Here is a 16,323-nt window from a genome sequence, read left to right on the forward strand (position 1 = left end):
CATCAGATACATCCTTGATAGCTTGCTCCAGTTCTGAACTTTCAATTCCAGCATCTGCAATAAATCTGATTAGTTTAGCCGATGTTGGGTGTTCAAACTGCCTATGAAGCTTCAAAGCCGTTTTGTCTACATCACCCCCAAGAGATGCCAGTGCGATCGTTTCACAAAACTCTTGGCCTAGTCACAAAGAAATTGGAAGCAAGTAATGGCCTGAAGATGAGGACTTCAAATTAACGATAGTTCCACAAATTTTGACCTGGTAACTCTCAAAATTAATCACCATTTTTGCTTTTTTCATGGAACGTTTGCTCAGCAGCAAGTGAATATTGCAGCTCACCACATCAGTCACAATGGTTGCACGCATATTTCCAATGTAGCAGGGCAGAGTAACACGTTTGAGGGAAGATACTGTGACACCATCAGCGAAAGTAAACGTTGAGGATGACTTTTCTTCTATTATAGCTTCATATTCATAATCACTGAGCTCACTTAGATAGCAACTGATCCATTCAACCCCACATACAGTTGTAGAACACCCTGTGTCTAGAACAGCACATCCCTTAGATTCTTCTACTAGCGTCTGTAATTTACCTCTACTAGCTGTATCATCTGCATAGCCCATAAATAATGACTGTTTCATAATTTTCTTCTTGACTGCCTTTATTTTCATATGCGTCCGGACAGTCATGTGCCCAATGAAATTGAGAATCACAAACTAAACACCCTGACACCTTACCATCAGGCCCGAGCGGGTTCTGCCTCCTGCCGGTGGATGAGCATTGGGAAATTCTAGCAGACACAGTTGAACGGCCATCACCACGACCTCAATCACGTACTGCACCACCCCGAAACCTTGTCCTTCCTTGTCGAGTACCCCTAACGTAAAACGTTTCCTCATCCCCAACTTTGTCACTCCAAAAAACTGGTTCACTCTTCATCTCATTGGCAGACACTGATGCATCGTTCTGCCCGCAAATTTCCCTAGCGAAAATACGATTTAGGGCAGATTTCATATTTTCGTAAGTTACCTCAGTTATTGCGGACATCACTAGTTGTTGCTCACTATCTGAAAGTTTGCATGAAGCCAGAAGAATAAAAGCCATCACAGAATTAGGTAGTTGCATGTCCTGCTTCGTAAATTTAAAATAAACATGCTCGAATTCTGCCACGAATTTACGAATGTTCATATCACCAGGTCTTCTGAAGGTGTACAATTCATGAAAAGCTGCAAACTGCCGACGTCCTTTGTCCACGAGAATTAACCGTCTAGTTTGTTCAACAAGGTCTGAACACCATTATCGTCTTTCAGATCAGAAGCGTCAATTTCTGAAGACGCCACCCTCACTCTTCCTGACAATGAAAGGTGACTGGCTAGACCTTGCTTCTTTTTCGGTAAGTCCGTTAGTTCGCACCATATGTCGATGTCCTTCTTCCAACTCTCAAAGTCAGAATCATTTTCAAGTTTTGGAGGCCACTTAGTTAAGCACGATGCCATTATGCTCTAACCACGCTCTGCTACCAGTATTAGGATGCGAAACAACCGAACTCACCGGCCTCACACTTCCAAGTGCACGGGCTCTGTCTGCATACCGTAAGACCCTTCCGATGACGTCACCATTCAGACCGTAACAAGTAAGTGCGTGCGCGCACACACACTAACAGCAATAAGCTCTAACACTAGCTATCCCCCCCAAGGCTAGGGGACATGTGGTGCTCCCTAACACTCACTCACCTTCCTGAAAGCCCTCAAACACCATTGTTAAACCAGGGCTCGGCCATCGTTAAGCAGGGCAGGGTGGTATTTCTACCTCCGCCACTAATGCAGGGGATCGTATATAGGGGTATCATTAATCGGGGTCTGCCTGCACTTCGTTTGGTTGCATGAGGTTTGGGTTGGCTCAATTAACCCCCGGGCTGTGGCGGCCCTAAACATTTCCTATGTCCGTAGTGTGGGAAAATCAGTTAGAAAAATTGATTTCATCATGTGTTTTGACCCACTTACACCTAACCAAACATGACAAAATTTTAGACAAAGTTTACACTACACAATGACGATTTGTGACCCACTCTTCAAGCACAAGCAAGCAGTAGGCGTGAAAAATTACCAAAAAGTTCACCATATTTCATGCGGCTCTTCAGGAATGTACAACGCAGTCTACCAATCACCATATCCAGAATGCTATAAGCAGCTGAGGGGTTAAGAGGCTGAGGATTTGATCACTAGGGTAGGTTTTAGATTAGGTAAGGTGAATAGGTTACATTTTTATTAGGTTAAGATGGGAAAGACTACTAAATTAGATGGTTTGCTTAGGTTTGCTAAGGTCAGGTTACGTAGTTAGACTAGGTTAGGTTACATGAGACTGACAGGTTCTGTGACACAAATGATTTGGTTAACCAAACTGTATTGCTGCATTACCAAAAAGATTTTTCATTAACAAGTTTGCCACAGTCTGGTTATGAATAATGCCAGATTGCAAACCTACCAACATCTGACTGGCATCTCATCTAACACAAACAAGAGCAAGAGTAACAAGTAGAGCTTGGAATACCTCTGATATGCAGCATCACTAGTGTTTCACTACCCTTCATAACACAAAGTAGTAGAGATGTACCTAAACCAAAATTCTGACCATTACCGATATCAATACAGTACCACATAATTGGACCAGTACCGACACTACTACCGATACCGATACCAGTGCATTGGAGACCAATCTATTAGGCTGTTCCCCATACTTGTGCAACTTTCTTTTATTCAAGTTTGTCATTAAACTACTATGCACCATGCGCTCAAAATAATATGATACTAAATAACTGGATATTACCAATAACTTATTTTTCCTATAAAACATCCAAATTCTATTTAACAAAATAACTTACAGTGAGTGATATGCTACGCACTAAATTCCTTAAGGTATCCGTAGTATCTGCAGAAAATCAGTTGATACTGATTCCGATACATTGGTACATCTCTAAAAATTAGTACTCTACAGTTACTCGCTACTACTAAAAAGCAGCTTCACTACGTAGTACCATAACAGTACTTGTAGCACCGCTTCTCCCAACACTACTTCTTACGATATACATGAATAAAGTCTTGATGCATCCCCTGATGCAAACTATCGGTTATCAAAATATATAACACAAACATAGAAAACAAAACACTGGCTTGCCAACTACTTATTTGGTGGACAAGCACATGTTACATGGAAGGCCAAGTAATTATGATGAAAAAACTTCCCTAACATACTTCCACAGGGTTCTGTTCTTTCCCCCACACTTTAATCTACATTGTACATGCATGATAATAATAATGATAATAACACTAATCACCATCATCATCATCAATTTGGACTTTACTTTCTTAAAGTGCATTTTTCCTAAAGAATTTACTAATGCTCAACACACATTTACTATTTTACAGTCTCAGGAACTGTGATATCACTCATATACAATTCTGTAAAACTTAACAAATAGATGTGGCACCAAATAAACCACATAATCACCCATCACAATGTCTCTCCCCACAATGAAACTTTCTGAAAAGAGAATGGCTTTGAGCTGCCCCTTAAAAGAGTCTACAGAAGTCGGCTACCTCATGGATAATGGTGATGTACTGAATAACCGAGAGACTGTATAAGAAAAAGATTGATCAGACAAAGATGAAAGTTGAATAGTTCCTGGTTCATCAAAGCACAAGGAATCATTTTCACTTCATAACATTACACCTGGATGTGATCAAGTTAGTTTTAACAACTGAACAAGATGCTTTGGCTCACCATACTCAAGGACATTGAAAGTAAGAGAACATATTTTAAATTCCACTTTAGACTTTACTGACAGCCAATATTGGGGGAGGCGGTGGCTCAATCGGTAGAGAGGTGGCCTGCAGTCCTACCAGACCCAGGTTCAAATCCCGGCCGGGGCAGGGAACAGTTTAAGGATTTGAATTTCATAAAAATCGGACTTTACTGATCTACCAGAAGACCCGCTGACATGTCGTAAAAATACCCCCACCAATACCAATACACCAGTCCTGTATGAGACAGCCCTAGCATGTATTCAATACGGACGGTGGGTGTTAGTGCCGAACTGGTGACATGTAGTGGGGTATGGTATGTAGGAGGACTACTGGGCCTTGAGTGCAGGCTGTGAAGCCTATGCCCAGAGTCGAAAAAAAAAAAAAATAGAGATTATATAGCCAGAGTTCTTAGGGGGAGAGGGGGGAGGCCAAAATATAAGTCTTGCTGCTCTATTTAACAGAAACTGAACCTTCTTTAGCAGATTATTTGGAAGGCCAATCTATAATGAATTATAACAATCAACAAAGATCGCAGTATAAACCATTGTTAAAAGGCAACGTCTATTCAACAACTCTCTTTAATAGTACAAATTTCTAATGTGTAGATTACAACCTCAAAAAACTTCCTTGCAGTAATATGTTCTTCATAATTATGTTCTGAATTAAAACATACACCAAATTTAGGACAAAACTGGCTGGATGGAGTTGTGACTCGCCAATCTTCAGAGTCAGGGCATTATCAATACTACCACCCCTCCTCTTTCCTTAAATAATGATGCTTTCATTTTTATCACTGTTGAACTTGAGTCTCTGCTCTGCCATTCACATCTTAATTTCAGCCATCAGGGATTTTAGTTCCTGGTATCATTAACCCCTTAACCGCAGGGCGTCACTTTCGTGACGCTTGGGAGCAAGGGATCATACCGCGGGGCGTCACTTTTGCGATTCTGTGTTATTTTGAATTCCCCCGGGCTTTCAAGTGGTAGCTTGTATCATCTATCAGTACTGCCAATGTCCAACACAAGTCAGCACTCTTGATCTCATCTGTACTCCCATCCATTGTTGACAATTTAGCAATTTCTCCCCGTTCTTGACTTCCCTCCCTACCTTCCCTCCATTACCCTCTCCTCTCGCCTGCCCGGCCGTGCTACGCTAAGTAAATCTTCCCTGGAATTTTCCACTGATTTCATCCATTGAAATAAGCCCTATGCCCTATTCTTAAACCAAATAATATATACCAAAAAGAAATAAGGTAAGTGTGAGTGCCATACACCTAGAATTGGCTAATTATCACCTCACATGCACTCGTTCGCTAATTTTCGCTGTTTATTTCCCCTTGAAATATGCCGTATGATCTATTCTCGTACTAAAAATATATATAAGGAGGGAAGGGAGAAGCCTAAGTGATATTTACATTCACCTGGAACTACCTAAATTATAATGTATTGTCTAGATTTCCTGCCAAACATTTCACTGCTATATATTAGCAACTGTCAAGAGGCTGACGTTGGCAGTAATGCATTTCCCTAGGTAGGCCACCCCGGCCCACCCCTATCAATTCACTGTCATCTTCAAAGGTGAAGGTACGCCTGTTTGCTCCTGCTAACTTCAGCCACTTTTCACCCCCATGCAAAGGACCCTGTGACCTTTACTCCCTACTAAACCTCGTGTGGAAAGAGGTAAAGGGCTGACAATTGAAAAAGAGTGACTACGATCTTTCTGTTGAGTAAAACAGTGCAAGTGGAATTGTAAATAATGTGTAAACAGGAAGTGAAAGCAATGAATATAAATATGAGTGAACAGTGGAAAATAGTTTTATAAGTTACTTCAAGTGACAGTGCATAACATAGTGTAAATAAAATAGAAATGTAAATAAAGTAAATAAAATAGAGAATGAAAATAGAAATGTAAATGAGTGGTATTATAAGAATATGAGTTTATATACTTGGAGTAATGAAAGTGAAAGTTTCACTCTAGCATGTATCAATACTATGAATTATGAGAGTGAAGGTGAAAGTGACATTCACTCTTAATGCTTGTATACAGGACGAGAAAGTGAATGCTACATATTTTACCGAAAGAAATTGAATGCCTACAGTGACAATAAACTACTATTACTGAAGGAAACTTTTGGATAAAGACTGTAGATATATATAAGTGTTATATAGTAATAGAAATATAAACTGTGAGTGTTTTTATGAATAATAAATGACAAAACCAGCGGCAAACTAGCGCAAGTGGGAAAGTCATATGCCCTCGTAATTTTCATTGCTTTCACATTTTTTTTTTTTTTTTTTTGAATATGGATTCCAAACTATTTGAGAATCATAGAATGGTGTTTCTAGTGTTAATATCAGGCTGTGGTAATCATATTAAGGGTTGTCGGGAAGTGTAAAGTGGAGACTTCGTTACCCAACTTCAGAGGTCTCCACAAGTCCTACAGTACTCGACGAAGGCTCAACAAATACCCCAGGAGAAAGCTGAAGGTATGTGCCATAAGCATATGTGATTCTAATAATCTAGGACTAATAACTGATTTTTGGCAAATATTTTTAGAAAGTCTGTCGGAGCGCGAATATGCCCGCGGGTGCCATAAGAAAAAGCAAATCAAGCCCGCGGTTAAAGGGTTATAAGCAATCACCTTAACAAAAAGTTGAGTGTTATCAGCATCAAGTAGAGATGATAAACTACTCTGCAGAAACTGCAAACAGAACTTGGCCTAAAACAGATCCTTGGGGGACTCCAAACACAAGAGGAACTGAGTATGAGTAAATGGAGTCTATTACTACTCTATTAGATGTGTCTCACACATCACATTGAAAACACAGTCAGCAAACTGCAACAAGGCTACCTCAACATACTTCACCCCTGGGTGAAGGACAATAGGCAGACAATTGCTCTAGCCAAGTCCACTACTACACTCAACACCAGCAGCAATAATGAGCACAGCTGCACCTCTAGTATCACAATTAACAATATACCTGAGCAACACAACCTCTTCAATAAGATCCTTGGAGTGACATATGACACTGGATTCACTTTCAAGGATGACATACCAGTGGTGTGCCCTTAACCCAAAATAACAGTACAATACTCTGGGCAACAACAGGGACAGACTGGCCAATAAACAGAAACTTTCCCCCAACTCTACAAACAATTTATTACATCAGCAATATCTCATGCCTCCCCAAAATTGACCCTCATCCTATCTAACACCCACTACAATACCCTGCAAATCATTCAGAACAATTCTCTAGGTATCATCAATGACTACTCCAACACCAGTCCCACACCTCACTTACACTTCAAATTAGTCTTCCCTGTTGGAGATTATCTTGATATGAGAGGCTTACAAATCTATGTGGTGGCCTGTGCTAACACACAACACCTTTGTCATTATATGACACAGTCACACAGCACAACTCTACCTATCTATCTATCTATATACCTAGGCTGCTTCCCCCAAGGAAAGGGAGGTAGCCGAGACAGGACGACTCACTCTCCATTTACTCATCCATTCAAACACATTCATTCGCATCTTAGCCCCAAAGGGGAGAACGGACATCCTCACCGCATCACACCGCACAAGGGTCAACTGCGCAATGCAATCAGTGACATCCGCAGCAGGGCCTGACAGCAGAACTGGTTTACCCCTGCCACATCATAACAGACCCATCCCCTTACCCGCACCTGACCTGACTAGCTGATCAGACCAAATGCGGGAGAATATCCCCTCAGGGCTGCGTCATCACTTATTCATTCACAATTTCTCTCCATTTATTTCTGTCACGCACAGCCATTCTTCCTTGCTCAACAGACATCCCTCTCGCATCCAGCGCTCTCTTCACACTGTCCATCCATCCTATTCGTGGTCTTCCTCTCAGCCTTACACCTCTCACATCAGATCTAGTTATCTTTTTCACCAATCGCTCATTATCCATTCTCTCCATATGCCCAAACCATTGCAACACCTTCTGCTCAACTCTACCAGCCATCTCCCGAACAACTCCAGTTCTCCTTCGCACTTCATCATTTCGCACTCGATCCATACGCGTCACTCCACACATACTCCTCAGACATCTCATCTCCATTACATTCAAACTTTTCCTCTCTGCTACACCCACATTCCATGTTTCAGCCCCATATAATGCAGTCGGTACCACAACACCCTCATACAGCCTTCTCTTTACATCCATTCTAAGCGAACGACATTTAAACACTTTTTTCATTCCTCCCAGCACCTTTCCTACTTCATTTATTCTAAACTTCACTTCTGCATCTATTCTTCCATCCACAGCAACATGTGATCCTAGATATTTAAAACAATCCACCTCCTCAAGCAACTCACCATTCAAAACTATATTCACCCCCCTACCATCTATCAACCTCGTACACTTCATCACTTTACTCTTATTCTCATTTACTTTCAATTTCCTCCTTTCACACACCCTTCCAAACTCCTCTACCAACTGTCTCAATCTCTCCTCTGAATCAGTCACCAGTGCAGTATCATCTGCAAACAGCAGCTGCTTCAGATTCCACTCTCCTCCATCAACATTCACCAGACTCAGACCACCTAAAACTCTTGCATTCACCTCCCTTACAACACCATCCATGTAAACATTAAACAACCAAGGCGACATCACACATCCCTGTCGCAGCCCCACTCTCACGGGAAACCAATCACTCACAGCATTTCCCACTCTTACACACGCTCTACTATTTACATAAAAACTTTTCACCCCTTTTAGTAACCTACCATCAAGTCCATACAATCTTAAAACAGTCCACAAAGCCTCCCTATCAATTCTATCATACGCTTTCTCTAAATCCATAAATGCCCAAAACACATCCTTGCCTTTCGCTAAATACTTTTCACACACTTGTCTCACAGCAAACACCTGATCAACGCATCCCCTCCCTCTCCTAAAGCCACACTGCTCATCACTAATCACTCCCTCTGTACCCTCTCTAACTCTCATAATTAACACTCTACCATACACTTTACCTACCACACTCAACAGACTTATACCCCTAAAGCTAGTACATTCATACTTATCACCCTTGCCTTTATACAACGGGACCACACAAGCACTTGCCCAGTCAATTGGCACCATACCTTTCTCAAAGCACACATTCAACAATCTTACTAACCAGTCAACAATAGTCACTCCACCACCCTTCAGGCATTCCACAGCACACCCATCCATACCTGCAGCTTTCCCTGTTTTCATCTCCTTTACTGCCTTCTCCACTTCCTCCTTCGTGATCAAAGGATCATTCAACTCTCCCAACACATTTATTCCTTGCACCCTTCTATCCGCCACAATCTCAGCCACCCTTTCCTCCTCTACATATAACAATCTTTCAAAATACTCTGCCCATCTCTTCCTTACTGCATCCATCTCAATTAACATCCTTCCATCCTCTGCTTTTACTCGTTCTTCCTTCCCAGACTCTCCCTTTCGCACCCTTTTCACCTCCTTCCAAAACATTTTCTTATTCTGTTGAAAATTCTCTGTCAGCCGCCTACCCCACCTCTCATCTGCTGCCACTTTAGCATCACGCACAGCCCTTCTCGCTCTATTCCTCTTTTCCTTATACCTTTCATATGACATCTCATCCTTCCTCTGCAGCCACACTTCATATGCACGTCTCTTCTCAGCCACAGCCATACTTACTTCCTCGCACCACCATTCACTTCCTTTTCTTACACCACCACCCACACGTCTCACACCACACACCTCTTCTGCATGCCCCACCACAGCACTCTTAAACAACTGCCATTCCTCCTCCACGCTGCCATTTTCCCGATCTTTCACTGCGTTCCACTCATCTTTCAATTTCTCCTGATACTCTATCTTTTTCTCTCTTTTATCCAACTCATTCACTTTCAAAACCTCCCTGCCACACCTAACCCTCCTAGCTCTCACCCATCTCTTACCTACTCTTAACTTTCCCTCCACCAGGTAGTGGTCAGACATACCTCCACCCTCCCCTCTCAGAACTCTCACATCCAACAATCTTCCTATTACATTCCTAGACACAACCACATAGTCCATCAAGGCTCTATCAACAACCCTTCCACCCTCCTGTCTCACCCATGTATACTTATAAATATCTTTCTTCTCAAACAGCGTATTCCCAATCACCATCTCTCGCTCAACACACATCGCTATCATTCGTTCCCCATTTTCATTTCTTCCAGGCACATCATGCATACCAACTACGCCTTCAACTGCTACATTTCCCACTCTAGCATTCAGATCTCCCATCATTACCACATTCACATTCGCTCCAAAACTCTGCAGACACTCTTCAACATCATTCAGGAAAGACTCCCTCTCTTGTTCATCCCTTTCACTACCAGGCCCATATGCACTCACAAACACCCACAACTCACATTCAAATTTCGCTTTCACCCACATCAGTCTCGATGACACCTTCCATTCAATCACACACTGCTGTACTTCCGGACTCACTAACAAGGCCACACCTTCTCTTGCCCTTCCTCTATCAACACCTGACAATCTTCCATTCACACTTCCAAACATAGATTCCCCCTTCCCTTTCATCTTCGTTTCACTCAAAAGCTAACACATCCAACTTTCTTCTCACAAACATTCTCCCAATCTCCTCCCTTTTAGCCTCAATTGTACTACATCCACGCACATTCATAGACCCAATCTTCAGGGTACGGGGATAACTCCATCCCCCATCCCTTTCTCTGGCCTGTCTCTTTTTAGGAACTAAAAAACAGAGGAGGGGGTCCCTAGTCCCCTCACCCCACCCCTTTTAGTCGCCTTTTACGACACGCAGGGAATACAGTGGCAGTATTCTTCCAGCACAACTGGACACAAAAATGATTACCATACAAAACATTACCAGGTTCTCTTCAGCAACATCCAATACCTCCAGACACTCCAATTCTGGCAATGAAGAAACACTTACATACCCATTTCACACATACGGCAATGTAACACTTAAGCCAGAACTCTATACTGTAAGTTGCCCTTCCTGACATCCACCCATCAGAGGTATCCTTAAATAAAGATGACTGAGTTTACTTAGCAAAGTTTAGAACAAGACATGACTCAGCCCTGCTCTTTTACCAGCTTAGATTTGGGCTGGGTGGAATCACAGACATGTGCCCCACTTGTAGAACAAGCATACACACAATAATCCACACTATGAAGCACTGCATAACAGTGCCAAACTAAGAAATACATAACATCAATGGGAACCAATGGGATGACTCCTTAGGGGTAGCTGCTTACCTGAGGTCGACAGGTCTGTTAAACCAGGCATGACTAGGATTTACAACAACAACATCCTTCCCTCTCTCTTTCTAAAACTCTAAGTTTTTACTTCTCCTGTAACCCCACTCATATCTATCTGTCTACACAAACAAGGCCTGATTGAAAAGTACCTGGCCATATTTTTTTTTCTTGTACACCAGTAGGAGCAAGGGGATGTGACTCAGTGAAGCATGACCTTGAATTGTTATACGTATGCTTACATATATTCAGCACTGTCGTCCAGCCCAGTCACTGCCGAGCAGTGTGTGTTTGAGGATATATTCTTCTTGCTTGTCACATTTTCGTTTTATGCCACAATGACTGAGCAAATCAAGAAATACTGCATCAAAGTTTGTCAAAAACTTGGCGATATGCAATCTGAAACGATCAGTAAGATTCAGCAGGCTCTTGGCGATGATGCTAAGGTTGTTACGTTAATTAAGGACTAGTACAATTGTTTAAAAGAAATGGCCTAATGTCAATAGAGGGTGACAAGTGTTCCAGCAGGCCTTTCCACAAGCAGAAATCTGGAAGCGACTGAGAAGTTTCTCACCCTCAAGTTGGAAAACCACCATATAACAATAAGAAATTGAAAATGAACTCTGCACTTGTTATGGTTCAGCAGTAGTAATTTTGGCTGAAGATCTGACCATGCGCTGATCTGAATCAAAATCTGTGTCAAAGCTCCTTACACCTGAGCAGTATGATCTCCACCTTCGTGAAGCTAGGAACATGTGAGCTTCACTAATCAAAATCCAGATTTCAAGAAGACAATAACTGGCGATGAGTCTTGTGTGCATGAATACAACCCAGAAACGAAAGATCAGTCGTCACACTGGAAGTCACCGCAACCACCAAGGCCAAAGTGGGTACGATGGGTCTGGAGCAAGGTGAAGCTCATGCTGACAGTTTTTTTCAACTACCAGGGTGTTGCTCATTACAAATACACTCCAGAAAGCCAATCAATCAATAAAGAGTACTAACTGGGAGCTGTCTGTTGCCTACTGAATGCAGTGCATCACACAAGACAACAGGAGGTGAAGGACTGGCAGGTCCACCATGGCAATGCTCCTACTCACTCATCCCATTTCATCCTGGTTTTTTTTGACTAAACGCAAGATCACACAGGTCCGGCAGGCTCCCACTCTCCTGACATGGCTCCCTGTGACTTTTGGCTATTTCCTAAACTGAAGATGCTGCTGAAGGGTTCATGATTTGAGGACACAAATGAAATAAAGCCAAATGTGGCAAAGATGTTGTTGGTGATCCTAAAAACCTGCAAAATGTTTTCAGCAATGGAAGGACTGCTGGGCTAAGTGCACTGAATCCCAGGGGGCATACTGTACTTTGATGGGGATTAAAGTCTCAACTCAGAACATAAGTTCCACCCCCCCCCCCTTCCCCACAAGCTAAAGGCTGGAGCTAGCTCTGTGGCTAGGGTAAGAAGTGGTTGGAAGAAGTTCAGGGAGCTGTTGCCTATCCTGACATTGAGAGGGCTCTCCCTACGTGCAAAGGGGTCTTTGTATGCAGCATGTGTTAGGAGTGTAATGCTGTATGGCAGTGAGACCTGGGCAGTGAAGGAGGAAGATATTCGCCGGCTCAGACGTACAGAAATGACAATGATTAGGTGGATGTGCAGTGCGTTCCTGCGTCCAAGGCATGGAGGGGCTGGGTTTACAATGGAAGAGTTGAGAGGTAGGATGGGACTGGAGTGTATTGGTGTTGTGATGAGGAGAGGTAGATTGAGGTGGTTTGGACATGTGGAGAGGATGGGGGATGATAATTGGGTGAGGAAGGTGAGAAGTGTTAATACTGGGGGTGGGGTTATGAGGGGTAGACCGAGAAAGACATGGAACGAGGTCATTAAGTGTGACCTTAGGGTTAAGGGACTGAACAGTGAGGCTGCAATGGATCGTGCAGCGTGGAGAGCCGCCATTAGGTGACCAAGGCCAACACATGCAAGCATGTTGGAGCCTTTAAAAACGAAACGAAAACGAAACGAAAACCTCATATATACAGTATACTGAATATCCATGGGGACATTACACAACCTTGTTTCACTCCAGCTCTGATCTTAAACCACTCACTTCAATTGTCACCTACCCTTACAGAGGCTTTTTTAAAACATTCAACAGCCTTCCATCCATTTCATACAAAGGCAAAACAGTCATTTTCTGGTCTATAAATGACATAAACAAGTTATGTTTCTTTTTAAAATTTTCTCCACATCACTGCAAATATATGATCTACACATCCCACACATTTCTAAAGCCATCCTATTCATCACTCACCAGTCCTTCTGAAATATTCTTCACTTTATGGTGTGTGTGTGTGTGTGTGTGTGTGTGTGTGTGTGTGTGTGTGTGTGTGTGTGTGTGTGTGTGTGTGTGTGTGTGTGTGTGTGTGTGTGTGTGTGTGTGTAAATAAGTACTTTACATTATATGACTGGATAAGACAGTGACTGTGAATGTTCATAAAGGAAGGGATGTACTCAACTGTGGTAACTATGGAGACCTGATAGTTCTGAAAATGAAAGTCATGAAGTGGTTCTGAAAGTGATTGAGCAATAATAATGTAATTTATGGTCATATGTTCAAACAAAAATGTGTAGACAGTGAGTTGCACACCATGCTAAATGATATGCTTTTAAAATGGGTGGAATCCTCAACTGTGGAATGTCAAGTTTGTGCAATCTCTGAATGCCAAAACTAGAAGGATTTATATGTGAAGTGCAACAGGGCTCTTTGGAATCATTGTCAAATGCACTTAATAATATGAAATACCATAAACTCATTGCTCCTGTACAGTCAGGCTTACGAATCTCACACCATTCCACAATTGTGACTAAGCATATGGACAAACTTTGGTATCCACTTGTGGAGAAAGCCAACTGCACAAATGTGAAATGCCACAGTACTGTTAAAGCATACAGGCATTAGTTTCACTACCACAAAGGAACCAACAATCCAATTTTATAATTAGGCAACTCCACAAAAACTACAAGAGAAGAGAGAGCTGTACTTCACTGTTGACCTAGAGATCAATTTTAATACGGTACAGTACCTAGCAAGGTGGTACAATGGGGAATGAGAAGGGTGGGTGATGAGGAGTGAGCTGTAAGAATAGTTATGACAGAGTACAAAGGAACAAGTACACATGTAAGAGTGAATGGAGGCCCGTAAATGGAATACTTCGTAAATGTTTGAGCGCACCTGAGACCTGTTCTCAGCCTTCTGCTGCATATAGTATTCTGGTGCTTGAAGCACTCCCAAGTGAGTTAAGAATTGGCCTCCCCTGGCAGCTGCTGTATGTTGATAATTTAATGCTGACTACAGATTATTAATGCATTCAGTTCCTACCCAGACCTCCAGCTCTTCATTTGAAGCTCCATCATTCAGTGAAGCATTACTCACCCATGTGGAAAGGATGAAGAATGAAACATTGACTAGAAAAGTGTATGTGACCGAGGCGGAGGGGGGAAATGGACAGGGGAAGGCTGAGAATGAGATAAAGGTATGGGTTGGAGAGGTACATGAGTGGAGGGGGAGGGGGTAAGCTGGAGAGAAGGAAGCCTGATGGCAATGCCCTAAATGATATGGAAGTGATCTGTTTGTGGCCATCCATTCTTGGATTATGGCATCTGGCTAAAGATATACAGACAGACAGGCAGACTACACAATCATCTTGCCATTCCCATCTCTGTCAAACTTTTACTGTCCAGGTTTTATATATATATATATATATATATATATATATATATATATATATATATATATATATATATCTATATATATTTTTTTTTTTTTTTTTTTTTTTCAATTGCAGCATACATTTTCCCTTAATGTGAAAGGATGAGTTATCTTGAGTAATCTCAATGTTCCTAGTATAAATTTAGCTCAATTATTTCTATACATGAATTCTGTATCTGCTTTCATTTTTTCAATTATCAGATTAGTGAAAACATACAAATTACAGTTCATAATGTAAAAGGTACAATTACTTCTTTTTAGCTGAAACTTTGACCAGTCCTCTTCTGTTCTTGTGATACAGGTGCATGGGCTACAATTTCACTAAAAATACACTGTACTTTCTATAAAATTAGGATCAGTATGCATTTCAAGAAGTTAAGAACAATGAATTACTGTACTTTACTAAAAAAACAAAACTTGCAGAACTCACCTCGAATTGCTGGAAGCTTCTGTAGTTCTCTGTTTTTGGGTATGTTGAAGCGCGATGATGACTGCCGTTTGTCCTTCTTGATGAGGGGAGCACCAGGGCCAAACTTAATTTTATTAATCTGTGTAGGAGGAGGAAGTCCATCCTTAATGGATGTTGCAGGCCCTAAAGGCCCCTCAGTGCCAATAACAGTTGGCTGGTGCTGCTTCTGGTCATCCAGCTGCTGCTGCTGCTGCTGCTGCTGCTGTGGTTCATGTGATTGCTGCTGTGGCTGTGATGGTTGCTGCTGCTGCTGCGACTGCTGCTGCTGCTGCTGCTGCTTAGCATATTGGTGATAAGGTGGAAGAGATGGTGGTGAGGGAGGTGGTGGTAGTGGAGGAGGCAGGATCACAGCAGCAAGTTGTTGTGGAGGTTGTTACCATCAGCGGAGCCACGCACGCACAACACCAAGCAACACACACAAAGAAAAATCAGCAGTTAGTTTTATAGGAGGAAACAACTACATTTCTACTCAGTCAGTGCAACAACTTGTGCTTGATACCATCTTGGTTTTCTGGATGGCATCAGATAATATAGCATGTGGTCATGGAAAGAGAAATGATATAGTCTGTTATCAAATGGATACAAAAGTCAATTCTGTAACAAAATTATTAAATTTATGTAATTTCACTAAGTAATTGAAGTCTTTCCATGACACATATGAAAAAGACATAGCAAAACATCTTTATGTATGGTTGAAAACAAGTTAAATCTTGGCTTTCATCTTGTCTGAAATGTCAGTTGTTAAGTGCTTGCTATGTCTGGCTGAAGGGAATTCATGCTGCTTAATAACGTACAAGCAAACATATCAGCAACTACTTCAAGGACAAGGGATAAAATATTGGATATACTGTTAGGAGACATCTTAAATACAGCCTGGTTTAAGAGGATGTAAAACTTACCTTTACTGATACTGAACAAACTGATCTATTAAAGCACACTAACTTCAAGTTCCAGACTTTTACGAACAAATTACAGGACAACTCTCAGTGCAAAGAACATCATCTT

The 16,323-nt window shown here is 41.8% G+C and overlaps 1 protein-coding gene across 1 annotated transcript in view; it reads right to left on the bottom strand.

Moving 5' to 3' along the window:
• Nucleotides 1-16,095, bottom strand: part of LOC145393965 (serine/threonine-protein phosphatase 2A 56 kDa regulatory subunit gamma isoform-like) — a 294,483-nt gene extending 278,388 nt beyond the window's left edge. The window contains exons 1-2 of the mRNA XM_080267941.1: nt 16,072-16,095; nt 15,280-15,592 (exon numbers count right to left, since the gene is read on the bottom strand). Coding sequence (XP_080124067.1) covers nt 15,280-15,592; nt 16,072-16,095 — 337 coding nt within the window. The remainder of the gene's footprint in view (nt 1-15,279; nt 15,593-16,071) is intronic.
• Between the last annotated feature and the right edge of the window lie 228 nt (nt 16,096-16,323).

The sequence above is a fragment of the Coenobita brevimanus genome, chromosome 26 (genome assembly GCF_032717465.1).
Source record: "Coenobita brevimanus isolate Jiangsu-jjx chromosome 26, ASM3271746v2, whole genome shotgun sequence".
Lineage (NCBI taxonomy): Eukaryota > Metazoa > Arthropoda > Malacostraca > Decapoda > Coenobitidae > Coenobita > Coenobita brevimanus.